Source organism: Suricata suricatta, chromosome 10 (assembly GCF_006229205.1).
Source record: "Suricata suricatta isolate VVHF042 chromosome 10, meerkat_22Aug2017_6uvM2_HiC, whole genome shotgun sequence".
Taxonomy (NCBI): domain Eukaryota; kingdom Metazoa; phylum Chordata; class Mammalia; order Carnivora; family Herpestidae; genus Suricata; species Suricata suricatta.
In genome coordinates, this window is record NC_043709.1 from 87,352,671 (window position 1) to 87,380,509 (window position 27,839).

Genomic DNA, 27,839 nt, shown 5'->3' on the forward strand with positions numbered 1-27,839 from the left:
CCTAAAATCAAGAGTCACATGCTCTACTGACTGAGCCAGCCAGGTGCCCTGAAATACTTATTTTCTTAATGTAACAAATATTAACATATTTAAAGGTTTCACTTGAATAAACAGGAGTATTTATCTCCTTTGTAAAACAACTATTTCACAAGGAACAGAATGCTTTACTATAAGAGATAGAATTATATTTATTTTGCATCAGAAAATAAGTCACCTTTTACTTTTTTAATCAATAACAAATTAATTTTTTGTTAAAGGAAAGAACAATCCTAAAGACAGTCCAATTGTACAGAAACATAAAAAGCAAGAATGATAAAAAAGAACCACATAAAACTTCAGTGACTTTTACTGGAAAAAATCTGTTACTTACGGCAGTGGCGCGAGAAAGTTCTCTACACGTACTAAGCAGTCCATTTTGCAAATCGTCTCTCTGTAACACCACAGTCTGGATGGCTGCTGGGTTATCTGCATTCATTTCTATCTCTTGGCTGGCTGATAGCAAAGCTTGCTCAAGCGTGTACTATTATAATAAAAATAATTATGCTTAATGTTCTGCATCATCGAATTAATTCTTTTCACTTTAGTTATCAGTGTCCTGATAATAAGCATATAAAGTAACATCAATTGTAGATAATAAACATAATTGTCCTACTTTCTCCTTGTGGAGCTGCTGAAGTTTCTCTTCTAGAGCATGTACCACTTTATCTTGTTCACATAACCGGCTTAACTTGGCCTAGGTTAGAAGAGAAAATCTGTTGTTAGCAAATCTTTAATTTTCCTGTAATTGGAAGTAGGTGTAATAAGAAAACACATTTAAAATAGCCATAGGATACCTAATTAGGCCAATCTTTATTTCAAGCAGTAAAATAAAAATTAAAATAGCTTTTAAAGCCACAATGCTTAACAGAAATGCATATGAAGTGAAAAATATTTCAACCATACTATTTAACCTACACAATTCAAAATATTCGTAGTAATCAAGCAATCTCATATAACTTTAAATGATTTCAGTGTGGTTAATATTTTTTCCTACAACCTGCTACCTAAGTTAAGTGATATATGCAGTCCTTAATTAAGATATCAACTGGATTCTGTTTCTATATTTTAAAAATCATGCTCTTATGTTTAGAAAAGCATATAAACAAAAGACTGCTTCTATGGAGAAAAAAATCACTTGCGATAGTTTAAATGTTTTAAATTCTTGGTATTACCCCATTTTCTAAATTACCCCATTAAAATTTCAATACTAAAATAAGGCAGTTTTCCAGATGTCTGAGATAAACTGCAAATATGCCTCAAACTTTACTATATAATGACAAGCAAGAAATTGGAGATTTCACTTTCTTTGCCATGTACCCGTTAAAGTAACTACCTTATCTTCATTAGACAACAAAACTCAAGCTATACCAAATGGCCTATATTGAAATGAGAAGGTATAGCGCAATGAAATAAAAACCAGGAAATATAAGGGAAGAATGAGATATTGTATAAAATGAAGAAGAATGCATGGCAGTTCAGCCAATCTAATTATTTATTGTATTTTATTAACTGTATTATAGATATAATTAAAAAAGACCATATTTTAAAAAGGAAGTAGTTACAGAATTTCTAGAGACTGATAACTTTCTCTAGCAGACAGACAATTTTACTTTGTCTCCAGTTCTCCATACTTTTTTAATCAGCAACAGTCTTTACTTAGAATTTTTAATTTGAGAGAGAGAGTGTGCATATGCTCAGGAGGGAGGGACAGAGAGAGAATGCCAAGTAGGCTCCACACGCATTGCGGAGCCTGACTGGGGCCTGATTCCATGACGCTGGGACCATACCTGAGCCCAAATCAAGGTGCTCGACCAACTGAGGCACCCAGGTGCCCCTAGTCTTTTACTTTCATATAAGTGCTTTTCCCTATATTCAACTGTTGCTTATGGGAGAGGGGATAGTTACAGAATAGAGGAGTGAGGATATAATTTAACCTAAGTGTAAAAGAAAAAAATGGTAATTTATTTGATGTCATTTTTGAGGGCAAGGGGGAAAGAGAAAGTTTTCTGTCATGCTTATTTCCAATGTTTGGCAGAGAATATAACAGAATTGATAATATATATATAGCCTACTAACACTTACATCAATATCCACTTCTTCAGGTCTGTATTTGTATAATGTGCCTCTACATTCATCTTGTGACAGCTAGAGGGAGAAATGTCAGGTAGCAAGTTTAAAAATAATATTTAAAAAACATACTTAGCCTATAGCTAACATTTTATTTGTTATTATTTATCTAACAAAAATGGGATTTTAATGATTCTTATCCTTTAAGAAGTTTAATTCAAACACAGATTACAAAAGTAGAAAAATATTTAACAGTGATACAGTATGTAAGATACATAAAGATGATGTTAACTTAAGCTTGCCAAACAAAATAATAAGTTGGTCAAACAAATTATACAGCACCTTACATTTTCCTTTTGTAAGACACACACTATTTTAATGAAAAATTGACAAATACAATCATAGCAACTGTATTGAATCAAATATCTGAACCAGGCATATTTCAGCAGCCAGAGCCATCCTTCACGGTATACACATAATCACACAACTGTGTATGTGTACGCTCAAAAGCCAACACACCTTAGTACAACTTTATTAACAAAGCCTGTAACATACTGTATACATATACATAATATATAAACACACATACACAATATAGACTTATCTGGTTCTTCTGTCTTAAGAACTAAAAGATAATGGGGGAAAAGGATGGGTTTAATTGAAAAGAGGAAACTCATTCAAAACCTCATAAAACTGAAAGCCTATGTTATAAACTATGAACAGTCAAACTGCATAAAAATTTATATGTGTTCATTGACACCATTTGTTTTATTAACACTGTAAGAAATGATTGTTCAGTGCATTTAAACATCCTGTCTTCCAGCTCCTTCCCAATATCTTTTGGTCAAACAAATCCTCATTTTTGCTTCTGTTTATCAAGATTTCAAAAGCCATCCCAGTCAGTTATACCATAGATCACATCACAGCCTCTGCAAGCAATATCTCACTCTCCCTGGCCTCTTGACTTTATATTGACTGCTACACAGTAATAAAAATGTAACTGGAAAAACTTACTTGGGCTCATCACACATTTACTAACTGGCACACTTTTTCTCAAAGTGGGGATGGGAGTAATGTATCCCCAACTACATTCCAGATTGGAAATGAAACTTCATCTAAACACATACAAATGCATAAAAAGGTGTAAGTTTTAACTATGTATGTCCACTTGGTAAAAAACTGCTTGCCAGTTACATCTTTAGAAGGAAGCATCATTTAAAAGCAGATAACTTTGAATGGATCTAGAAATGTAGGTATCAGGAGGTTCAAAATGTAAGCATTACAAACATACAATAATAAATCCTGGATTTATGTGTTTCATTTCAAGACATTACTTTCACATCCTCATGCAAATGAATCTGTGACTATTTAAGGGTATGCAGTGATTACTAAACAGCAAAACTTTCATAGAAATGAGTTATCACATGAAAAATGAATTCAATGAGAAAAGTCAGAACACTTGTGCAGTTTTTTCAAATTAGTATCATTGAATATGTCATAAGAAGTACCAATTTTTATTCTAAATTAAAGCACCTAGATCCAAGAAAATAATTTGTACTTTTACCTGAAAGAAAAGTAATGCAAAATAAGTTTTAAAATGCTTAGATCCATGATAAAAAAAAAGTACGACAATGCCAAAATTAAAACTCCCCATTTATAAGAAATTATAGAGATGCAAAGCCTTTTGTCACTAACTGTCCAAATACACTTTACTTAATATTTAAAGTTAAATGCAAAACAGCTTTACTAAACCATGGAATGTAAAGTTTGAATGTAACTAGTTCACAGTGTGACATCTAGATTAAAATATGAAAACTGTAACCTATATTCCAGAGTCAACAGAAAAATGACTAGTATTTTAAAATGGAAATTTAGTAATCTATAATAAAAATTTAGGGTATTGGTATACTAGTTTTATTTATGGAATCTTACTGCATATTCATTTTCATATCAGTTGGCAAAGTAAAAAACGTGTATTGTGTTGTTAGAACTCAAGATTGATATATTCTTTTTTTAAAAAATGTTTATTTTTGAGAGAGAACGACAGAGTGCGCATGGGGGAGGGACAGAGAGAGGGAGACACAGGATCTGAAGCAGGCTCCAGGCTCTGAGCTGTCAGCACAGAGCTTGAGGGTGGGGCTCAAACCCACAGATCGAGAGATCATGATTTGAGCCGAGGTTGGGCGCTTAACCGCTTAACCGACTGAGTCACTTCACTCAGGTGCCCCAAGAGTGATATATCTTGATAGCCACATAAATATGTGACATAAGTTAGATTTACTTTATCATTGTTTTTAGTACCATTGAAAAATTCCTTAAAACCTTTTATAAGTTATTCAATAAAAATATTTAATATTAGACACTAACAAAATCTTAACATAATCAGACTTCCACTATACATTGCTTTTACCTATTAGAAGAACAAGAAAACAAGATTATTCTTTAAAAAATTAACTTTTAAGCATGGCCTATTTTCTTTTACTGATAATAGTTACTGAGGCTTTTAAGAAAAGATGGATTAGTTTCTCAGAATTATTTCCACCTGGAATTGAAGAAGTTTGCTATTTAGTCCTTTCTTACTAATAAGAGAAAAGTAATTTGACATTAACTTCTCCATAAAATCATGTTTCACCTTTTATCATTTTTCAAATGCAACTATAGCAAAAGAAAAAAGTTCTGGGTTTGAATACTTCTTTATTGAATCACCTGAGCAATACTAGAAAACCACATGAAAAAGGGTTGTAGAGAATTTATAAGGGTTAGCAGTGCTCAAACTTCAACTTGAGAAGTGTATTATACAGACTTTACTAACATCTATACATATAAAGATATGTGCTATATTTAGAAAGTCAGAACTTTTTCATAGTAAAATATCTCATAATGTTTTAAGAAACTGGCTTGGCATTAAGTTAAAACAAAATTACTTTTGTTAATCAAAATTCAACTCTCTATATATGTTTTAAAGTTAATGAATATATATAAACCACAAAAAGGTTTTTCGGGGAAATATCTGATAGAATTAGATACTTTGTGAGGGCTCAAAATAGTCACAGGACTGTAGGTATTTGCTAATAGTCTACACCTTTCAAAACAATTATTTATCAGCTGGTTAATTTCATAGATATTATTTTATAAAAACTCTACTACAAAAATTAATTGTAAAAGGCAGTAGAATGTCTTATAAATGCAGAAGATTTTTTAACACCATGTGCATTGATTTAGCATGTTTTTTGGATTCAGTTTTAGATTTTTTTATATTAACAATTTTAAGAAAATTTCTGAATAGGTAATTTTTCAGGTCTCCTCTTTCTTCTAGGAAAATGCAAACTTAAAGCTTTTCCTAAGAGAAAATAAAATCTAAATGGCTATGGTTTAGAATAATAGGTCACAAAACATCATATTGCCACTATATTTTCAGTTGCATTTCAGGAAACTGTTAACACAGCATTGTAATGCAATGTCAGAAAGGCACACCGTAAGAGTGTACAATAGAAACTTTCATAAAGATTTCCTTTGGATAGTAACATAGTAAGGGAAATCTGGAGAGAAAATAAGATCTAATTTCAATTTATGCAAATTAATAAACAATTTAAGAAATGTGTCTGAAAGTCACTTTCTTTTTTTTTCTTTTTTTAAAAATATGCTTATTTTGAGAGAAAGAACAAGCTGGGTAGGAGCAGAGAGAGAGGGAGAGAGAGAATCCAAAGCAGGCTATCATCAGCACAGAGCCTGACTTGGGGTTTGATACTATGAACTGTGAGATCATGACCTGGCTGAAATCATGAGTTGGATGTTCAACTGAGTGAGCTACCCAAGTGCCCCTCTTTTATCTTTTTAAATATTTATTTTGAGAGACAGAGTGTGTGCATGCACACACCCAGGGTGGGGGCAGAGGGAGAGAGAGAGAGAATCCCAAGCAGGCACGGTGCTGTCTGTGAGGAGCCAGAGGGGCTTGACCTCATGAACTGTGAGATAATGACCTGAACTGAAATCAAGAACCAGATGCTGAGTTGACTGAGCCACCCAGGTGCCCCTGAAGGTCACTCATCCACCAGCGAGGCCCTGTAACAATTAAGTACTTCATTAGTGGCTTTTCAAAAAGAACTCTCTAAAGATACCCTCAACTTGATAGGACTGAGAGTCAACACTGATTCCCTGGTAAACGGCTGCCAGGAACGGCTGTGGATGGTACACATTCAGATCTTTCAGTTTTGTACAAATTTAGTTTTTTCTATCAAGTATTAATACAGTTAATGAGGAAATATATTTATACAACTCTATGCTCTGGTCAGTGATGCTAGTATATAAGACCACTCTCACATACCTCTACACTTTTGAAAAACTCCAATTAGAATGTGTAGTGCAACTGAGTAATTTCAATCAGCAATGATTTCTGCATCATCAACCCTGATTACTGATCAATATAAAAAAGAAAAATAAAAAACCTAACCCAACCCAACTGAAGATCCAGGCTATCACTCTTACTGAAAATACACAAAATATCAAAAAATAACTAATCTATTATAAGGTAATACCTTTGACTCTTATCAATATAAAAATGATAAAGTGACAGCTTCAGACACTGAAAAAGGTATTAATTGTGGAACAAAGGCAGTGGCATTTTGGAATGAAGTGTCAAGGTCCTTTAATCTGGCTACTTTAAAAAAATGAAGTATTTTATATTCTTTTTATAACTTTTATTTTTCATTAAAAATGTTTTAAATTTATTTATTCATTTCGAGAGAGACAGACAGAGACAGCAAGTGGGGGGAAGGTAGAGAGAGAGGGAGAGAGAGAATCCCAAGCAGGCTCTGTACTGTCAGTGCAGAGCCTGATGTGGGGCTCAAACCCACGAAACCCAAGATCATGGCCTGAGCCAAAACCAAGAGTCGGACACTTAACCAACTGAGCCACTCAGATGCCCCAGAAAGATTTTATTTTCTTTTGAAAAGTAAAGCTGTTTAACTTTAAATATTTATTACTTTGTTTCTTTATTGATAGAATTACTAAAAACTGTGCCCAATCACGTAACATACTTTAAATGTTTTGAAAACTGCTCAGAAACAGGAGTCACCCGCCTCCCAATGGTTTCAATCTCCCAGCTACCAGGCCCATGATGCTGATCCCTCGGTGACTAAAGCAAACCAGAAGGCTTTAAGGCCAGTGAGCTCAAGGTGCTTCTTTTCACTAGGTGCTTTTACATATTTTAATCAAACTACATTCATTTTTCATGTAAATTTTCTTCTTCTGTATGAATTTTAAAGTATTATAACAGGTCATAGGCCACAGTAATTTGAAGGTGTTGAAGTGGAAGAAGCTGATGTTGCAAAAACACAGAGCTAAGAACATTTAGACCATGAAATACAAAAAAACTGGATAGGAATGTATAAAATGACTTCTTTTGCAGATCTGCAGATTACAGAGTCCTAAATTCAAGCCAGACAGCTCCATGGCACATATTTTGAGTCAGGGAGAAGAATGAGGTAAGATGATGCATATACGATGGCATAAGAATGGTAAGAATACAGGGAGAAGATATCCCCAGTATGGTAAGAACTGTCTAGATCTTTAGGTCTTACTATACCTCAGTACAGAAACTAGATTTAAATAACTCTCATACAAATATAATCTATTCCTGAAACAGTGGGGGGTAAGGTAGGGTGGGTTGGGGGGCCGCCCATAAAAGGAAAAAAAAAAGCTCTTTAAAGTTTTCCCTAGAAATCAGTTACAATGCTTTTAGAGTAAATAGAAATTAATGGCAATCTAGTAACAAATTTGCAAATGTACTGCAGACCTCCAAGTACGCATCAATCAAAAACTCTGCACAACAACTTCAGGAAAATGGCACACTTAATATTCAACAGCAAAATGTTCAGCAAAGCCATGCTAAGAATACTGCAGCATCTTAAAAAGCATGGATGAATTGCATTTTTCCAAATAGACATAAACAAAACAAAACAAAACAAAAAAGAAATCAGAAAACACTAATGTTATGAGTAACTCTGAGGATAAACCAAAATTGTCACTGAGGGATTTTGCAGATGATAAAGCAGTATCATTCACTGTCCAAGACCTTACTTGCTGGTACAGTTGAGGTCTTAGCGCCGAGTTCTCAATCATTGTGTGAACCATGGTGATAATAGGTTCATTTTCTTTCATCTATTTCAAATCAGGAGGAGCATACAGCAAACATCAGTTTACAGCATAGCTAGATTTGAAAGACGACACTGTAAATATAGCCTCTACTTTAATATCTTCCTAATAGTGCAGTTGTTTACATTTTACCCCAAGGTTGTACATATTTAACTTACATAAACCATTTCAAGCAAGTATTAAATGCAGTTAAGATACATCCAAAGCTACATACAAGCTTACTAATTGCAATATTGCTACAACTAGGTTTTACTTTATAAATACAACAACAGAGTCAATAAATATTCTTACATATACTAGAAGAGATGACAAAGCAGCATGTCTTATTCAAAGAATAAACTAAAGGGTGAGAACCTACCTAAAAGGAGAAATAGCATGATTTGATGGATTATTTAATAAAAAAGCTTAAAACAATATTCAGTTCCGTGTAATATTAATCAGAAAAATATTAGTTCTCTACAGATATTAAACTCTTATAATAATCAGTATATCTTATCACTTAAATGATCCCATGTTAATGTTAATTTTGATAGATATCCGTAATACACCATTTTGGATTTTCTCACAGCATATTACCACATGTAGATTTCAAGGACATGCAAACTAGAATTTATTTAGCAAAGATTCAATGTATCTCCCTAGCTCCTAAAAAGGCTGAAACCATATTTCACATTTCCAGCTATGTTGTACTTAATTACTGCCTGCAGAAAAATATTTGTTGTAGTAGGCTCTGGACCCAATAGCTGAAGTATTCAAAAGAGAATCCTCATGACAGATGAAATTTGTATTGTTTGCAAGCAGCCAAGTCTATTTACAATTGCTTTTTGCAACATACAGTTTACATAGTTTTCATCCTGCATATTATAGAAAATAAGCATTTTTTTTTATCATGGTTCACAAATGCTCCATTACTGGCTTATTTAAATCTACAATAAAGGTTTACTAATCTTAAGATTAATAAATGCATAATGTAAGTAAAAAAAAAAGATCCCGAAAACTGTATTATCTAGACAATTTTAATTCTAGCCTAGTTACCAATGTTTCATGTCAATAAAATATTTTGTAAAATAAGAAATTGGTGACTGGTTTAACTTTTTTTCCCCTAAAGTTTTATTCAAGCTAAATAATCTTTTTAAATCTCTGTAATATTAGTTAGACTCAAACTTCTTTTTCTCCCCTGCAATGCTATCCCAGAAGGGTGTGTTGATACTTAGCTCAGAACAAACTTTTTACATTGTTGGAACGTAACTTACAAACAACTAAAGATATATGTTTTTTCTTTAGGAGAAAAAGCATTTTTATTACAGAAATTTAAGATCTCTATATATTTTCAAGTGCCATCTATATTTTATGGGAATGCTAATTATTTTTATCTTAATCAAATGTTGATCTTGGAATAAATTGTTACTGCTTTTTGTTTTGGCTTACTTTTGACTATATGGATACACACTTCATATAACACAGGTAGGCTGAAGTCTCTATCTACTTCTAATTTTAATGTTCAAAGCAATCTCACATTATTATTTTTCAGTAGCATGCCTGGCAATCAGTCAAAAGAATACTAGATTCAGATTTTTTTTTTTTTTTGTGGCGGGTGGAGGTCAGGAGCACGGATGGTTTAAGAAATAATGGAGATCAGATAGTATCCAAATGTAAAAGATATTCAAGGTCAAACTGAAATTGCCCATTGAGTCTTGGAATCTGGCACCACAAATGGGCCTCTGTGTCAAATGACTAGGTCAACATGGTTCACACCTCTAAGTAGAACTTCAATATAGTACAGATTAATGATAATGTTCATACTCTAAGCCTGGTAAATTTACTTGAAGGGACAATATGGTTTCTGTATAAGGGTAATCAAGCCTAATTTACTGAGTGCAGTACTTTGAGAGGGTAAATATGTATATATATACTGGGATTCCATTATCTGTGATTTAAAAATGTTTAACTTACACGTCAAAGTTTATTAAATATTGAGTCACTGAGAAGGGTTCTTTGCAAGAAGAATCTAGCTTAGGAACAGAAAAACTAAAAGTAAAACTAATATTTAAAATATACAAACTGCAGAGTGTTTAAGAGATCATTTCTGAAACTGACTTTTTCATTATGAAAAATGTCAAACAAAAGTATCAAGTCCTAGAATATTAAGATTAGAAGTCATCTCTAGAAACTGACAATTTAGTACAACATAGGAATAAAAATGTTAGCAGCAATTATTTTGTTTGGTAATTTGAGAGAGAGAGAGAAAGAGAGCGAGCGAGAGAGAGAGCACAGAGACAAGGGAGAGGGGAAAAGAGAAGAGCAAGAGAGAGAATGAACCTCAAAGCAGGCTGTATGCTCAGCACACCGCCTGATGCAGAGTTCGATCACATAACCCCAGGATCATGACCCGAGCCGAAACCAAGAGTTGGACACTCAGCTGAATGAGCCACCTAAGAGCCCCAGCTGCAATGATTTTGAATTGTGGGACTGTGGATTATCTTTGTTTTTCTTTATGCTTTTAAAAAATGTTTATTTATTTTATTTAAGAGGGATTGGAGGGGCAGAGAGAGAATGCCAAGCAGTCTCCACACTGTCAGCGCAGAGCCTGATGCAAGGCTTGATCCCACAAATTTTGAGATCATGACCTGAGCTGAAACCAAGAGTAGGACACTCAACTGACTGAGTCCTCCAGGCGCCCTTTTACTTTCTCTATACTTCTCTGCATTTCCCAAGTTTCCTCCAGAGTAGATACTTTTCTTTCTAAAAAAAATTTTTTTTATATCTTTTATTTATTCTTGAGAGACAGAGAGACAGTGCAAGCAGGGGAGGGTCAGATAGAGAGGGAGACAGAATCTGAAGCAAGCTCCAGTCTCTGAGCTAGCTGTCAGCACAGAGCCTGACGCGGGGCTTGAACCCACGAACCGTGAGATCATGACCTGAGCCGAAGCTGGACACTTAACCGACTGAGCCATCCAGGCTCCCCTAAAAAAATTTTTTTAAATGTTTATTTATTATTGAGACAGAGAGAAACAGAACATGAATGGAGGAGGGGTAGAGAGAGACGGAGACACAGAATCTGAAGCAGGCTCCAGGCTCTGAGCTGTCAGCACACAGACCAATGCAGGGCTTGAACCCTTGAACCATGAGATCATGACGTGAGCTAAAGTCTGACGCTTAACCAACTGAGCCACCCAGGTGCCCCTTAAATTTTTTTTAACATTTATTTTTGAGAGAAAGACAAAATGCGAGCCAGGGAGGGACAGAGTGAAAGAGAGACACAGAATCTGAAGTAGAGCCCGAACTTATGAACCAGAGATCATGACCTGAGCTGAAGTAGGATGCTTAGATGACTGAGGCACCGAGGCACCACAGATACTGTTTTTCTAATTAAAAAAGATACTAAAGAGTCAAGAATAAATATATATAAACAAGAAGTAAACAAAATTAATGGGATAGCCATATCCTCTGGCAAATAACTCTTTGGTAATATAAGGAACCTAAGAAAAATTTTAGCGCCATGTGTTCACATCAAGGCTGAGAGTTAAGGTGGAAGAGACCTATTGGAATCATCTAACGTAGTGAAGTCCTGATCTAGAAAACTATTCTTATAAATGTTTATTTTATCCTAGCAATCTGTATCCACATCAGAAATCAGGAAAAATGTTAACTAATTAAAGGTGACAGATTGGTCTAAAGATTATGTTGGCAGAACTACCTATGTTGTTCTCAATGTGTTAAAGTAAAATATAACTTGATAACAGCAAATGCCCTTCAGCTCACAAACTCCTTGGGATCCCATTTTACTAATAGTAATCCCATAATTACCCAAAGATGGGATAAGACTATCTATAGAAAGGCAGAGGAAGCAGGATCACTTCAGAATTCCCTAGGGCACCACACCTGCCTAACCAAGAGCTGTTTGGATGGCTGAGTTAAGAATGATCCTCCAAAAAGAGTGGTCCTGCATGTGGTGTGGGGTGCAACAGCTGAAGACAACTGAATGCAATAATCAGGATCCAATATGGGGAGAGTTTGGTCCCTATGAAACAATTTCAGTGATCTGACTGAACTTTTCACTCTTTCCAGACTTATTGAATTGGAAATACTAGATCTGCTTTATCTCCAAATATATCCTAGAAATAGGCTAGTGGTTCCTTTCCCTAAAACACCTCTGAAATACTCTGTTTTAATACTTAGAAACTGACTTGTTTCTGTAACTTACACTGAAATAGCATATTCTATCCAGCTTTGGCCATGTAAACTTTGTAATAACTTTTCAATTAAAGGAGTAGATTACAACCTAAAAAATACATAATGTTCCACGAGCAAGTTGGAATTTCATGCTCAAGTTCTTAAAAAAAAAAAAAAATCCACCAATTCTCTTTTGGTTCCTAGACAGTATTATGAAAGTGGTGTTAATAGCTGATATATTTTAAGGAAGCAGAACAAGACTAGTACATGGAAGATGCTTAATGATTCACTTGAAAATGAATTAAATACTTTGCTTCTAAATATTTTAATTCCTTTTTTGAAGTAACAGGTAATGTAAGTTTATGTTTCAGTTAATAAGTTATAAAGCTATTAATAATGAGACACATTATAATAAAAATTAGAATACTTAATTCAGGCATTATGCTACTTTCATAACTTCACCAATAAATAAGAAAACAAACGTGGAAGTTCTTGCCACAAATTTTTACTTGACATTTTAAAGTCCAAATGTTTAGAAAACCTACCTAGAAAGTCTGGCACTTAATTCCAGCCTGTGTCTCAGTTTTGAGGTATGCTGGGCTATAAGAACAAACAGTATCCTTTGATGTCACTATCAGAAGTAACTTAAAAGCCCATCACCAAAAAAAACTTTTTCAACATAATTCTATGTGTCTGTGTCATACTTACGAGGCTCTTGAGCAGAATGTCCCACCTGACACCTGTGGGCTGGGATGTCTCCTGTGATTATTTATCTCAATAGTTCTCAAACTTGACTGAAAAACAAAATTACCTATGGACATTTAAAAACATATGGAGGCCTGGGCTCTTTCAGTTCTGACCGGGGACTAGAGGGAAGACGGCCCTGAGTATTGTACTTTCTTTCTTTCTTTCTAAAGATCCACTGGTAGTTCTGACAGGAGATCAGGCTTGAGAACTATCTTGGCCCTAATTCCAGTAATTGACGACTAATTCAACTGTCCCTTATAAGGAATTTTCAAGGTCCTGATGAGATGGTATTAAGTGTTAATCAAGGTATCTACATAAATATCAAAGGATGAAAATTTCCAAACTAATTATCTAAATACAAGTATTGCATCTACATTAAAATATACTTTGTGTGAGATATAGCATTAACATACAAACGTCCCTTAAAAAATCCAATGAGTCTCATTCTTAGTAACACTGGTGGACACAGCATAATCATAGGGGACCCGGGGTATGAGGAGTCCAATTTCCAATTGCATTGTTCTGTTTGTCTAGCAACTCCTAACCATCTCTTTCAAAATCTCTATCTGCACAGAAATTAGACCAGCTACTAATGCAGAAGAACAGGATATTCTAAATCATGAGATAAGTGCTCCTGAATAATTCTGGAGGTAAGTGGCAAGAAAGAGAAAGATTAATTCTTGAATCTTCCTGTAAGTATTAAGTAGTGGCTTAATTGGTCTTAAAAAATTTATATAATAAATCATCCAGAATAGTGTTGTCCAACAGACCTGTGATGATGAAAATGTTCTATATTGGTACAGTCCAATAATACTGTAGACACATGGCTCTTCAGCTCTTTAAATGAGGCTAGTATAAGGAAAACTTTTACTTTTATAAAATAGTAACTTAAATGTAAATTTAAAGTCACATATGGCTAGTGGCTATCATATTAGACAGTCAGTTTAGAAATTCTAGACAAGTAAATTTAGTATAATTTTTTCCTCCTGATCTAGGTCTTATTTCCAGAAGGGAAAAACATTTGCTGAGCTCTGGCTTGTAACTGAGTTTGAGTCTAAATGCTGTGCTAACAGCTTCTTCCTTTTTTGGAGCAAGCAGTCTGGATGATTCCTGTCTACCCCACAGAGCTTTTGTCCTGATAACCAATGAGAAGACCCATTTCAGTGCTGTCATTTTCCATTTAAATGGAAAATGGACTTTTCCCGAGTTCTTAATGACTTCTTAGGAAAAGAATTCTTAAGTTGAGAATCTGTCTTAACAATAGCAAAAAACCCTGATGGCCTAATCACTGAAGAATTCATTTCTCAAGAATGTCCTCCTGCGTCTAGATCAATAAACTCTTAAGAAGTGTGGCAAGACTAAAACGGTAAAGAATTTGACATGCCTAGGGTGAAGCTTTGAGGAATGCAGGGATCTTTATAAACAGGTCATTTAGATAATGACAATGTAAATGTCCTCCACTCGCATTCTAGGAACATCTGAAAGTCCAAGAACCTGAGATTGAAGGGTATGACTACCTATTGAAACTATTCTTTGTTTAACAGGGAGCAGGGAAATTTGAAGTGACTTTTTAAATAGAGGAATGTAAATAAGTCTCTATAACTGATGGGGCAAAGTACTGAGGTCTGTTACTGTGAAAATTTTAAAGCAGCCTGAACAAACTGTCTATGCTATATATGTTTTCTAAAAGTAAAACCTGGGAAAGAAATTACTATTACGCATTCAGAAGAATCAATGGTACTTCAAAAGATGCAGCTTGACAATATAGTATTTCCCTTTTTGTTCAAGGGAGAAAGATTAAAAAAAAAAAAGTAATAACAAACTGGGATACTAACATAGGAGTCAAACATATCTGACATTCACTTAAAAGAAAAAGCAGATGCATTTCTAAACTGGCTGATGCAGTAAGTACTGGCTTCAGAGTTATTGATAAGGTCTATTTAGTGAGAAACATAAAAATACCCTGAGCTCAGCAGAATGAAAGGAGGGTAATCTCTACACTCACAACCTTACTTAAATAGCTAAACTTTTAGAGCCCTCATTTTGAGATACACACACACCTTGGGTAGATTTTGAAGACAACTTTGAAGAAAGTCTCAGCTAATGTCTTTCCAAATAATTTATGTAAATAATTTACTCACAGGGAGTTCTACCTCTTTTTACCTAGGGTCTTTTATGTTTTTATTTAACGAAAATCCTTTTGGCTATAGGATAAACTTCATGGATCTAATTTTTACTTCAGTGGCTTAAACTATTTTCCTTGTTTATTCTTAACACCGTTCCTTTGGCTTCAAGGAATATACTATTATCTGATGTTACCATCTTTATTCCTGGGATTTAAAGGCAACCAGAAATGTTAAAAGAACTCAAAATCTATTTTGCAAAAGTGCCTTTATTGTGGATATAATGTTTGATATAGTTATGTTTTTCTCTTCTTTGCATGTACTTTAAAGCCATTTTAAAGGGCCAAACATTCCAAACATGAAAATGTGATACCTCTGTTAGTAAAAAAAAGGTATTTATTTGTTTTGGCTGTGGGTAAATCTACTCCAAAATATATTTGAGCTTTAAATTAAAGTTAAAATATCTTCTGGATACAAGGATCTGGATTTTATTAATAGCAATTGTGTATTCTGAGTTACAATTGGCACTGAGTAGCAGATTTCCTACCATTAATTTAAAGATTTATCACCTTATGTTTTAACTACATAATCATACTCTTAGGTCAATCTTAAAAATGTTGTTGGCATTTATGCTTAACTTTATTTCCTTCCTGGGCTTTGAAAATAAAGAATCTAGTTTGTAAGCACTAACTTCCTGCCTTACACTGAGGTCCATAAATCTCTGCTGAATGAATGTTCTGCAAAAATGAATAAAAATAAGATAGAAGCAAAAGCTATAGTCACTGGGCTACAAAAATATTTGCTTTGAGAAATACAAAAGCACACTGTATAAATATTACACATTTTAGGAGGGGTGGGGAAATTGTTTTCATTTTCCTATCTAGGAAAATATAAGAACAACTCCATTAATTTTCAAGGAAGTCCAATAGATTAAAAAAAAAAGGGAAGGAAAATTCATGAACACAATGTACCTCATCCTAGCTTTGTGACTTCGGGCAAGTCATCAAAACTGGCTTCTGGAGACAAAGGTAACTGGCCCACATGCTACAGAGGCTGACATGGAAGAATCAAGTGGGGTAGTGTATGTGCCGGGGTTCCAGAAGCTGTAAGGTGTTACTAAGGCTGTTAGGATGAACAGGTACTGGACAGATGCACAGTGTAGAGAATGGGACTGCTTTTAAAGTAGCACTTGAGAAACGGTGAGTTGTTGGCTGAAAAGAAGGGATGGCAGGGTAGGAAGTATTTCACAGTTTGGGGAGGTGGTAGAGCTTGAACGATAAACCAAAAGGAGTCCTTATTTTGTAGCAAAGCATTTGTGAAATTTCTAGAGTTAGTGAGAGACATAATGTGATAGGTGCTTTTATTACTGCCAAGATTTTGTGGTTAAATAGTAATGAGGAGATGGGCTCCATAATCCTGACTAAATACCATGAAGATACTATGTATTCAGTTAAGTAATCTACAGATGCTCATGACTTTTCTGTTTTCAGTAAAATAGTTCTTAAAACACATTAATTCGAGTTTCAAGGTATTTTAAACTTCAATATTTGGTGGTGTCGGACAGATAAAATATCAGGAGAACGTGACATAACTCCAGGAAGCTGTCGCACCTAATTTTTCCATTTTCGTGGGTCTGTATAATTCCTCCCCTTGGAGTGGTGGAACAAGAGAACTGCCACACTTGGATCCTTCTAGGTAGGCTGCCACTTGTTTTCCTTCTCATCAACCAGGCAATCAGACCGCCGTAGGCTGGTGTCAGGCTCTCCTAGCCAGAGCTGGAGGAGGAGACTGGGTCTCACTTTTTTCTTTTCCCTTGAGGGCTTGGTCTAAGCAGTCAAAGTAAAGGTCTTGATACTTCTCAAAGTGCAATCAGCTCTTCCCCAAGGATGATATGCTTAATAAATATTACATCACTGACGTTAAAGGTGAGCAGTATTTTGAACTAATTTTGCTTTCAGCTTTTTGATCAGAGAACTGAGGGATAAAATGACAATCCTAAATTTGGACATGTTGGGCATGTAATGAACTGAAGGTAGAATGTCCAAGTGCAGATTTTCATAAGCCACTAGAAACACATAACTGGAACTGTAGAGAGGTATTTTAGATACCCTTGTGCCCTTCTCCACATCCTATTGGCTCAGTTTTGTTTCAGCTCTTGCTGAGCCAACCACTTTGTGTATTGGAACCCTGGTGCTCACGCATGTATAACCTCAATGTGCTGAGAGTTAGTCTCAAGAGGCAACTCTTGGTCAGAGGAGGATGGGAGCCTTCCTTCTGTGGTCAGCTGGGCAATTTGGTGGTGTTTCTTTCATCAACAAGTAGCAGTTGGATAAGGCCCAACTTGTCTAGAGAGTTGATAATATATTCCCTCCTGCCTTGCTCCCTCTCTTTACTGTGGTACCTTGGCATCACTGCCCAAAGTAAACTTCCTGAGAACAAGCCCACATCAAGGACACCTTACAGGCTCTGCTTCCTGACAGAAACCCAGGGTCTAGAGATGAAGAACTAAGACACAACTCGTAAAATGATGTGTGGATGAATGCTCAGTTGAGAGAACACTAAAAACCAGAGAACTTCCCGTATTAAGGTTGAGATGAGTGATAACAGCAAAAAGGGATTGATTAATTACTAGTAAGAAATTGGAAAATCTTGATAATAAACTGTAGGCAGTGAATAGGTCAAGAGATCAGAGTTCACATATGTAAAATAAGTCCTTCCGAGTTTTTAATTCTAATCTACCCACTATCTATTTTAGCCTTCTTACAGGTCTGCCATTACATCAAATACTGCTTTAGAACTTTCTGGATATCATCCCCCTCTTCCCACTTTTTCTGTGATTAAATATGCAGAGGAAGGGAGAGACAGAAAAAGAAGAATGAGGTGTGATGTTGAGAGAGAAAGGATCACCCTTAATAGCAAGGCATTAAAAAACAGATATTCTATACCATGTAACTGGTTACTAAATGTTAAAGTAACATACTTTCAATTTTCTAGTTTCCTTCGTTTGTTTTTGCCAGATGCCTATTCTACACCCCCTAGAAACATTATCTCAACCATCCCTAGAAACAGAAGCTCCAGGATCCCTTGAAATATTAGATATTAGAGAAAACGTGATCTTTGCTTAATAGCTCCACAGAACGGAAGTTGTTGAACTGATGCGAACAATGAGAGCCATTAAGAATCTCTTCAATCATCTTGTTTGCATTTCTTCCCTTCTAGGGAAGTTGTCTTTCATAAACACATAAAGAACAAAATGCAAAAAAGTGCTCTTGGATTTTCACCTTGAATGGTTTCAGTGCCAATTACATACATTCAGTTAATTGTTTCTTTTTACATTTCCCTTGGCATAAGCATGTTTAAAGGTGGTCAAAGTCTGTGTCTATACAGTTTTTTTTTATTAGTATTGTTTCTTGACAGGATATAGAAAGCATACTGATGAGGAATGTCCACAGCAGCCAATGTGAAATATCAGACTTCTTCCAAAAGTCATTAATTTTAGCTCACAGTTCATAAAATATTCATATTTATAAGAAGAATTACCTCATGAAATCTCAATGCTACTATAAAATCTTTGCGAATTAGAAGGTTTAGCTTACTCTTCAAGATGTTTTAAAAGTTAGTATTAATACACAATAATTTTGTACTGTTTACAATCAGTAAAATGATTTTATCTTCCCCACAAGCATTTGATAGTACTTAAAAAAAATGTACTAATACAGAAGGATGTGGTTACTGACTGTTGCAACTCTTAAACATTTAAAAAAATGTTTATTAAAAAGTTTTTAAAAATGTTTATTCATTTTTGAGAGACAGAGCATGAACAGGAGAGGGTCAGAGAGAGAGGGAGACACAGAATCAAAAGCAGGCTCCAGGCTCTGAGTGACGCGGGGCTTGAACCCACAAACTGTGAGACCATAACTGGAGCCAAACTTGGATGCTTAACCGATGGAGCCTCCCAAATGTGTTTGTTTATTTTTGAGACAGAAAGACAGAGTGTTCTCAAGCACACATGAGTAGGGATGGAACAGAGAGAGAGGGAGACAGAGAGTCCAAAGCAGGTTCTGTGCTGTCATCACAGAGCTTGACGTGGGGCTGGATGCCACAAACTATGGAATCATAACCTGAGCTGAATTTAAGAGTTGGATGGATGCTTAATCAACTGAGCCACCCAGGTGTCCCTTTAACATTTTCATACACCAATAACACCACAGGTATGCTTGAGCTGTATTTTTCTTTCATTATACTATGGCAAGCTAGTTTGTCAGAAGAAATTTCCAGTTCTTCCATGAGAATGTGAGTATAAGATCTTCAGCTATCTGATGTTAAAGTACATACTATTTGATGCTATATTCGGAAACAATTTAACTATGTTTTAGCAGCAGGGAGACAGCTCCAACTGGGTAAATCAACTTCGTTAATTACTGGAACAGAGGCATATTCTTTTCACAAAGAACTTTGAACACATGTGGAAGAGGCAATCTGCAACCCAAGTGTAGCTGAGATATGGCTTCTCCTTTCCCATTCTCAAGCAAATGTTTCTGATGCAATTAACTATGAGGACTCTTGGAGAGCAGTAAAGGCAGAATGTCATAATTTTAAGGGCATTCAATGCTACAATTTTTATATTTAAAAGATGAAAAAATAACTGCTGTACCTGTGCAAGTAAAGCTTAGATGTGTAGAAGTCAAGCTCCATTTACTATAGCAAGTATTCTTTTCTTTCTTTCTTTTTTTTTTTACTGTGGCAAGCATTCTTAAAGGAGAAGGTTAGCTACTGGAGTGCTAGAATAAAATCAGATGGGGGTGAGGAGCAGTTATGGTGGAAAGGGTGGGTATATGTTTAGTTTTCCCACAAGGGGGCAGCACGATGACAAAGGCCTGTGAGCCGTGGCTCCAAGTTCCGTGATCCTTCTATCCATGTCCTCCTACTTATTTCCTAGTCCCAGTTCCTAGCATCTCATTTTCTGTTATCATTATCTACATGGAAAGCTGGCAGAAGATTTTAGGAAGAAGGGAGAGGGAACATCATCTAAATTTTCTCGTAACTGCTTTTTAGTCACTAATAGGTAAAGTTAGAAAAAGCAGGTGAGGAAGAAACAAATGGAGCGAGGAGCCAAAATAGGGGAGGAGAATATGGTTAAAGGGGTGAAAACATTCTCATTTCCACATTCCTATTAATCCTCCCTTCATGATTGATCAGAAGAAGTTAGGTATTTGTTCATTTTCTAAATAGAACCTGGACGAGGTACAGGAAGTTATTTAGCTATGACTATTGTACATTCACAGGTGATCTTAAAATTCACAAAAATGACAAACCTACGCTAGTCTTTTATTTATTTATTTTTACTTTTTATTTATTTAATTTATTTTTGAAAGACAGAGAGAGACAGCGCGAGTAGGGGAGGGTCCGAGAGAGAGGGAGACAGAATCAGAAGCAGGCTCTAGGCTCTGACCTAACTGTCAGCACTGAGCCCAACATGGGCCTCGAACCCATGAAATGTGAGATCATGACCTGAGCCCAAGTCAGACACTTAACTAACTGAGCCACCCAGGTGCCCCTAGGCCAGTCTTAATAAACGTAGCTTGTGAATAGTCTACTAATTGGGCTGTAAAAGCACAAGCAAATGATAATAGTGTACTCCAAAATGAAACAGAAAGCAGAAGAAAATTCTACCATATAATTAGTATAGCTTTTGTTATTTTTAAAAACACTTCAGTACAGAAGTCATCCTCAAAATGTGGTTACTTAGAAGCCAAATTATAAGTTATAGGGACCAGAAGTCGAATTTTTGGATTGACTGTATAATAATATGTAGATCTTCAGAATTTCAGGGTAAGGCATTTTTATTTTTCATTTGTTATAACCATTCTGATATTAGAAATGAATTTACCTCTGAAGCAACTCAGAGACCACACTTGGTTCTACTTTTTATGGACAGTGATAGCAATTAAGAGAATTTCAATCAATAAAACCTTTTTTTTGAATAATGCAGGAGAAAGACTGAATTTTGCTGCTGAATTTTGCTTAAGTTATTCTAATGATGTATTTGAGCTAGGAGAATAAGTGTTGAAAGTGAGTATTAATTAGTACATGTTCATTTGATAGGATATCTAGTATAAAATGTGACCAGAGCCTTTTCTTTTGACTTTCAGATTTTAAAATCTAGCTTCCAATTTGAAGTTATAAAAAAAATGGTGAATCAATTTATATACCAGGCAACCAATAATGCCTATAAAAACAACAGACCTGGTCATCTAAAATAAGTTACTGGCAGTAACAAGATTAAAAGCTGGAAATGTTTTTTTGTTTTTTGTTTTTTTTAAGCTAGAAATGTTTGAGCTGAACAAAAAATTTTTCATTAAAATTTAAAATGATCAAGAATTTTTTAATATAACTTAATAACTTTACTGCTGATATAAAATATAGAACAGTACAAAAGTAAATATTTCATTTACATTAAATATAATTATTTGGAGCCATAGGACATTTTCATTTATTTAAAGAGGGATTTCTCTTTAGGAAACCGTAAGGATCTGTATATTTAGGCACATCTGAATTTCTGAGCAAAGCCTCCACCTTCTTTGTTTCTATGTACTGTCTATTCATTGTCTAAAAATGGCCCAATTTTTTCCAGCAGAAATTGTTTTATTTCGATCATGCAAATTAGTATTCAAATAATTACTGTAATTCCTTTCATTACATTTTAAAATTGGACTAATATAATTTTATTTCAAGATCTAATGTAAGAAAAAGGTAACTACTAGAGAACCTCTGCTGATGTGTAAAGGGAACAGGGAGGATCAGTTAAAAGTTGAGATTTTTGGAGGCCACCTATGGGCCACCACTAGCCTGTCCTTTCCAACAGCAAAGGCTCAGTGGAGCGTGCTTCAAGAGTACCAAGGGGAACAGAAGCTTCAGTCGGATCTGGGTCACTTGGGTAAAGGGAAGAAACAGCTCAACCTGGGAAAGGGAGTTGAGGAGAAGCATCTTAGCAAATTGTGGTGTTTTCAATATATTTACCTGTCTTTTCCTAGGATTTCTTTAAGTTTATTTTGAGAGAGGGAGAGCATGCACCTGTGAGTGGGGGAGGGGCAGAGAAGCCCAAGCAGGCCCTGTGCTGACAGTGCTGAAGCTCAGTGGGGAACCATGAGATCATGGCCTGAGGTGAAATCAAGAGTTGGATTCTTAACTAATTTAGCCACCCAGGTGCCCCTCCTAGGATTTTTTCCCTCTTAAGTTTATTTATTTACTTGTTTATCCTCAACGTGGGGCTTGAACTCACAACCGGGGAGTGGCATGCCCCATCCACTGAGCCAGCCAGCAAGCCCTGGGATTTTCTAAAGCTCTAAGTCTCTGTAATTCTAGTTCTGATTTATTGAGGTAAGTAATAAACTAGTGAACCACTAGGTTTATTTCCAGAGATACTATATGACTTTAGATTCACATTTATATCATTGTTTTTTAAACCTAATTTTTGTAATATCCCATTATTTTTCAGAACTTTCACTAGCTTTATTGACAAAAAAGCTTTTATGAAAGTTATTTACCAACACATCTTAGAAGCTTTCTTGGCAGTGTGGCATTTTGAGGGAAGACTTCATGTCTTTATTAAATTACTTTCAAAGTGTAAATGTACACCATGGTTAAATTTCAACAGCATCAGTCTCTGGAGTGAAGACTAGAATTTGAATTCATGAAATGCTGATTTTTAAAGCATTCCAACTGGCAAAATCATGATGAAAACATGTTTTGGGAAAATAAACTGTATGTTAAAAAAAGTAAACTTCTTTTAAAAATTAAAAAAAAATGAACAGCTTTTAAAGGGTTATCCTAATGTAAAATCCCTCTTTAAAAAGAACTAACTTTAAAGCCGTACCTTATTATTTTGCTTTAAGCAGGCTAATATAAATATGTAAACATTTGTCTTATGACATTTTCCACAGTAACCCTTTCATTTGGTAAAATGCTCAAGTCAGTTATTTTGAAATAGCTAAACAAGTTATAGCTTAATTTATATAGATAAAAGGTGCATTCAATGGAAGAAATTCAATCTTTAAGAACATATCAAAAGTTCACATCAAATTAAAATTAAATATTAATATAGAATCTCATAAAAACTAAAATATGGAAATATCAGTCCCTGTTCATGAACTGTCACTCACTGTAACCATCCACACTCACTGTTACACTGAGGAAATGGCAGGAACTCAGGCCACTGTAAAAACGATTCCACAGAGCTTAGCTAAGACCAAACACCAGGAGGAGAGGGCTGAACAAGGGCTGACGTTACAGAATTAAAAACGCTCACCACACCTTGATGATCAAATGATCACTACCCCTTGAGAGCATACCACACTGCCCCCTCCTGGTCTTCCAACAAGGCATTCACAGCTTGGTACCTATCTCTTTAATTAAGTCGACCCCAAGCAGACATAAATCTTAATGAGTATGAGTTTTCTTGGGATAAGAAAAGGAAGTCTAGAGAATTCAGGCTCCCAATTTTCCAGCGACCCAGCATTGTATTGCTCCTAACACAACTACCCTTTCTACTTGTTTATTTTGGCATTATTGAATTTATCCTGTTAGGAATTCCTTATTCTGTCACTTATAAAAGTCGTGCTAATAGCTCTAAATAATCTGGAAAACTGTACTACATTTCTAAAGTTCTATTAGGTACTGTAATAAAAAAAAAATTCTACAAATCCCACCTGATGATCCAAATATATGGTGTTCCTTTGAAGATGATGTGAAAGAATTTCATTCTAGTAGGCATCAATCAAGAAAGAAAGGGATAGAGAAAGAGGGTGTAGAATTCATGAAAAGGTCAATTTTGAAATTAGAAAAACAGGTAGTTTACCACAACCCATTATAGCACAGTACACAACTTTCACATACATGCTTCCCTGCAAACTGTACAGATGACATATTAAATTATTAAAAATCATACTCGGTTTTGCAAGAAATTAAGTAGACATGCACAGAAGCTAAAATATTAAGCAGAAAAATCCTTCAAAGGGCTTTAGCAGATTCAACGTTAGAAGTTTTACAGGTTAAAAGTTTTCTGTGACATAGTACATCTTTGGATGTTTCTCATATAACCAGAGGCTATTAAACCCTTTGAGAAATGTTTACATGTGTTCATTCTTTTAGTCAACAAAAGAAATATCTTAATCTCTGACATTTATAAGGCAGTATTATTAGTTATAACCAATTTTCAACTTAGTACTTTCTAGGGAATTACAGGACTTTTCAATGATCTGTTTTTTATCAGCTGTGGAAGCTACAGTATACGGTGAATGAAGTCTGTATGCATTTCCTTCCTCACGACCAAAAGTTGGTGGGTGAGTGGGTTGGAAGACCAAGAAGAAATTCATCCTACCCGTGTTTCCCTTTAATAATGCAGAACTAAGTGAATTCTCAAAGGGTCAATAGGAGATCATAATGTCATTGCAATGACTGTATGGGCTCATGCTCGACACTAATGACACCAATCAAACCGATTAACGAATGGCTCAAGGTAAGTGGAAATGGCAGATGACACACACATGAGTCTTCAGAGCTGACCTTTGGACTGTGGGCCTCAAGTTTCAGCTGCATGAGCTGTGCTAACGTGTGCTCCCGGACACTACTCAGCTCGGCCTGCTGCCGTCTCAGCTTTATCAGCAGCAGCGTAAGCTCCTCTGGCTGAAGGAGTACAATTTAAGAATCCAAACAGTGGAAAACAGATTAATTGTTGTCTTAAGTGACAGATATTAAACCAAGATTTCTTGGCAAGTTTCCTCTTACGGCTCACATCAAACATAGTGCCTAGGCACTATGATGATAGGTCCTACACAAATGCATAGATATCTAGAGAAATAGAAGGAACAGTGTTACTTTAAAAGATGCAGCAAAACAACTGTATATTAAGGCAGTTTCTCAGAATTCATGAAAGAATACTTAAATGTTAAGTGTAAAAAAGCACAATGCCAAAAAACCACTGTAAGGTTTGTGCATAAGAGCTATTAAAAATTACCATTAAGAGACATTTTTCAGTGATGCCTGAGATTTTACAGCAATAGAACAATACCTGCATGTCCAACACTCCATTTTAGAGAATAGAAGGTCAATAAAAAGCATTGAAATTCATGTAAAACTTGGAGGACAGCTTCATATCATTAAACTCAGTACCTGGGATCTATTAATTGCTTCCTAGTTATATTTTGAAATGTCACTAGTAGTGTGTTCACAGGATATTTTAAATGACCAAAAGATCAGTTTTTCTTTTTTAAGAAGGGTTAAAAAAAAAAAAGAAGACAGTATTTAATACCAACAGAAAAGTTCCATGAGTACATAAACCCTCCTCCCGCACTCTGGTTCCTGATTGGTTACTATGATCACCAAGAGGAATAAACTTTCAAAAGTAGATAAAATTCCTTAACAGGCCAATCTGATATGCTTTTCTTTGTTAGATATGCAATAAAGTGTGGTCATTGGCAGTCTTATAGGCCATAAAATATTATCTGGTATTTCTCTGAGCTTCGTTATGATTAAAAACTCAGGAGGGGCCAGAGGGAGAACCTCATCACTTCAGGGCTACAGTGCGGTCTTAAAACTTCCAGGCCAAAAAATGTTCCTGAGATTGATTTTCTTGCCTGTAACACAGTATTACACCAGCTTTCTTCTATTCTGTTCATTTGCCATTTGTCTTTATATTCTATACAACTTTTAAGGGACAGAAATAATCTTTAACTGTTAATTTGAAATTATATGAAAATTTATTGCCCTTAAGCTTACTTAGAAGTAAGCCAGAGTTACTATGGGATTCTTCAGATAAAGATATCTATAAAGATGAGACAACAGTCTTTTATATTAAAGAGTCAAAGAATATGTATGTACGTGACTTAAAGAAGAAATTTCACTAACAGGAGAAGAATCGCCGCTTTTGCTCTGATGCCAACCACATCTGGTGACCTCATGACCATGGGAGAGTCCGTGTCTTATGATCACCATACAAAGCTCTTGAGGTCTTGCCAAGGAGGAGATAGGGTGGTGTAAGTGATTCAGACAGTGTAAGACCCAGAATGATATTTGAAAGAAATATCAAAAGAAGGAATCTTGAAACTCTGGTTTTATTATTTACTGAATTAAAAAGATAGTTTTCAAAAGGATGAAAGATTCCAGAAAGTTTGCTACATATTTAAATTTTGAGGCAAAATAAAAACAGGCACATTTTTTGACCCACACAAAAGGTGGTAAGTACATCTTACCCTAACTATCCACCAGAGGGAGCAAGGCAGAAGATAAAAATTCGTAAGACGGCACTCGGCATTATCTTATGATAAACGTCTGCTTCGTGGCAGACCACCAATCTAATATTTAAAAATTACGACATTTAAAAGTTTTCAGTTTTACTCAAGCAATATTTATAACCTTTAATAAGTAAGCTGGAAATAGTTTAAAGCCAGGATACCTTTCTTATAACTTAGCGTGTAAAAGATTCAGAGATGAAATAAAACATCTGCAAAACACATAAGATGAATTTGTTTTGATTCCTGCAGGAAGAGAATTTTAAATGAACAACTACACAGATCTTCAAACCACATCTTCCCAGGAACTGAGACTACCTATTGATATGAATGCATAGAAAAAACAAGGCCATTAAAATAAAATGGAATAATGGAAGTCATCTTTTCTATGTAATGTGAAGAATAACAGTGTCCTGGTAACAGAACTCTTTCCCAGTTTGAATCCTGACAATGAAGTGGTAATGCTAAGTACTTGCTTCCACTTAGTATTTTTATAGTCTCTCTCTGTATAAATAAGTAAATCAGATTTCCCACCTCTAAAGTAGTGAATCTATGCAAAAATTCATGGGAGAAATGGCTTTTTAAAAATTCTGTTAAGTTTATTTATTTGAGAGAGAGAGAGAGAGAGAGAGAGAACACACAAGGCAGAAAGAGAGCGAGAGAGAGAATCGCAAGCAGGCTCCATGCTGGCGGCACAGAGCCTGATGCGGGGCTCAATCTCATGAACCATTGAGATCAGGACCTGAACAGAAATCATGAGTCAGATGCTTAAGCAACTGGGTCCACCCAAGTGGCCTCCAGGAGAGACTTCTTCATAGGCCCAGAGAGTGACCACACACAGTTTCTTGCTGGAGGTGTTCCACTCATTAACTACTCCAACTTCTGCTTTAAGAATTAGGGAATCAGGGCACATGGGTGGCTCAGTCAGTTGAGCATCCAAAATTTAACTTTGGCTCGGGTCACAATCTCATGGTTTGTGCGTTTGAGGGCCTGTATTGGGCTCTGTGCTGACAGTGCAGGGCCTTCTTGGGATTCTCTCTCTCTGCCCCTTCCCTACTTGTACACTCTCTGTCTTTCTCTCTCTCAAAATAAATAAACTTAAGGAAAAAAAGGAATAAGGGAATCAACAACCAATGCAGTAAAGAAACCCACCCAGACATTTAGGGAGATGTCTCCAGATAGTGAAATGGCCACACAATCCCAAATTCTACTGATGTACCCTCCTCCACAAAAGTAGCAACAGCTTTTC

General features: G+C 35.4%; 1 protein-coding gene and 1 long non-coding RNA gene across 4 annotated transcripts in view; one reads left to right on the forward strand and one right to left on the reverse strand.

Annotated features, from left to right (window-relative positions):
* PLEKHA5 (pleckstrin homology domain containing A5) overlaps positions 1 to 27,839 on the reverse strand; it is a 238,695-nt gene that overhangs the window by 37,140 nt on the left and 173,716 nt on the right. The window contains exons 14-20 of one of the 3 annotated variants that reach the window (XM_029955013.1): positions 24,867 to 24,986; positions 24,011 to 24,064; positions 8,185 to 8,265; positions 2,696 to 2,731; positions 2,122 to 2,184; positions 653 to 733; positions 371 to 520 (exon numbers count right to left, since the gene is read on the reverse strand). In XM_029955013.1, the coding sequence (XP_029810873.1) occupies positions 371 to 520; positions 653 to 733; positions 2,122 to 2,184; positions 2,696 to 2,731; positions 8,185 to 8,265; positions 24,011 to 24,064; positions 24,867 to 24,986 (585 nt within the window). The remainder of the gene's footprint in view (positions 1 to 370; positions 521 to 652; positions 734 to 2,121; positions 2,185 to 2,695; positions 2,732 to 8,184; positions 8,266 to 24,010; positions 24,065 to 24,866; positions 24,987 to 27,839) is intronic. The other 2 variants (XM_029955014.1, XM_029955015.1) reach the window with 2 other exon arrangements.
* On the forward strand, positions 16,954 to 26,969 carry LOC115304745. The gene is made up of 3 exons (XR_003914594.1): positions 16,954 to 16,997; positions 24,574 to 24,819; positions 26,843 to 26,969. It is a non-coding gene; the product is annotated as an uncharacterized LOC115304745 (long non-coding RNA).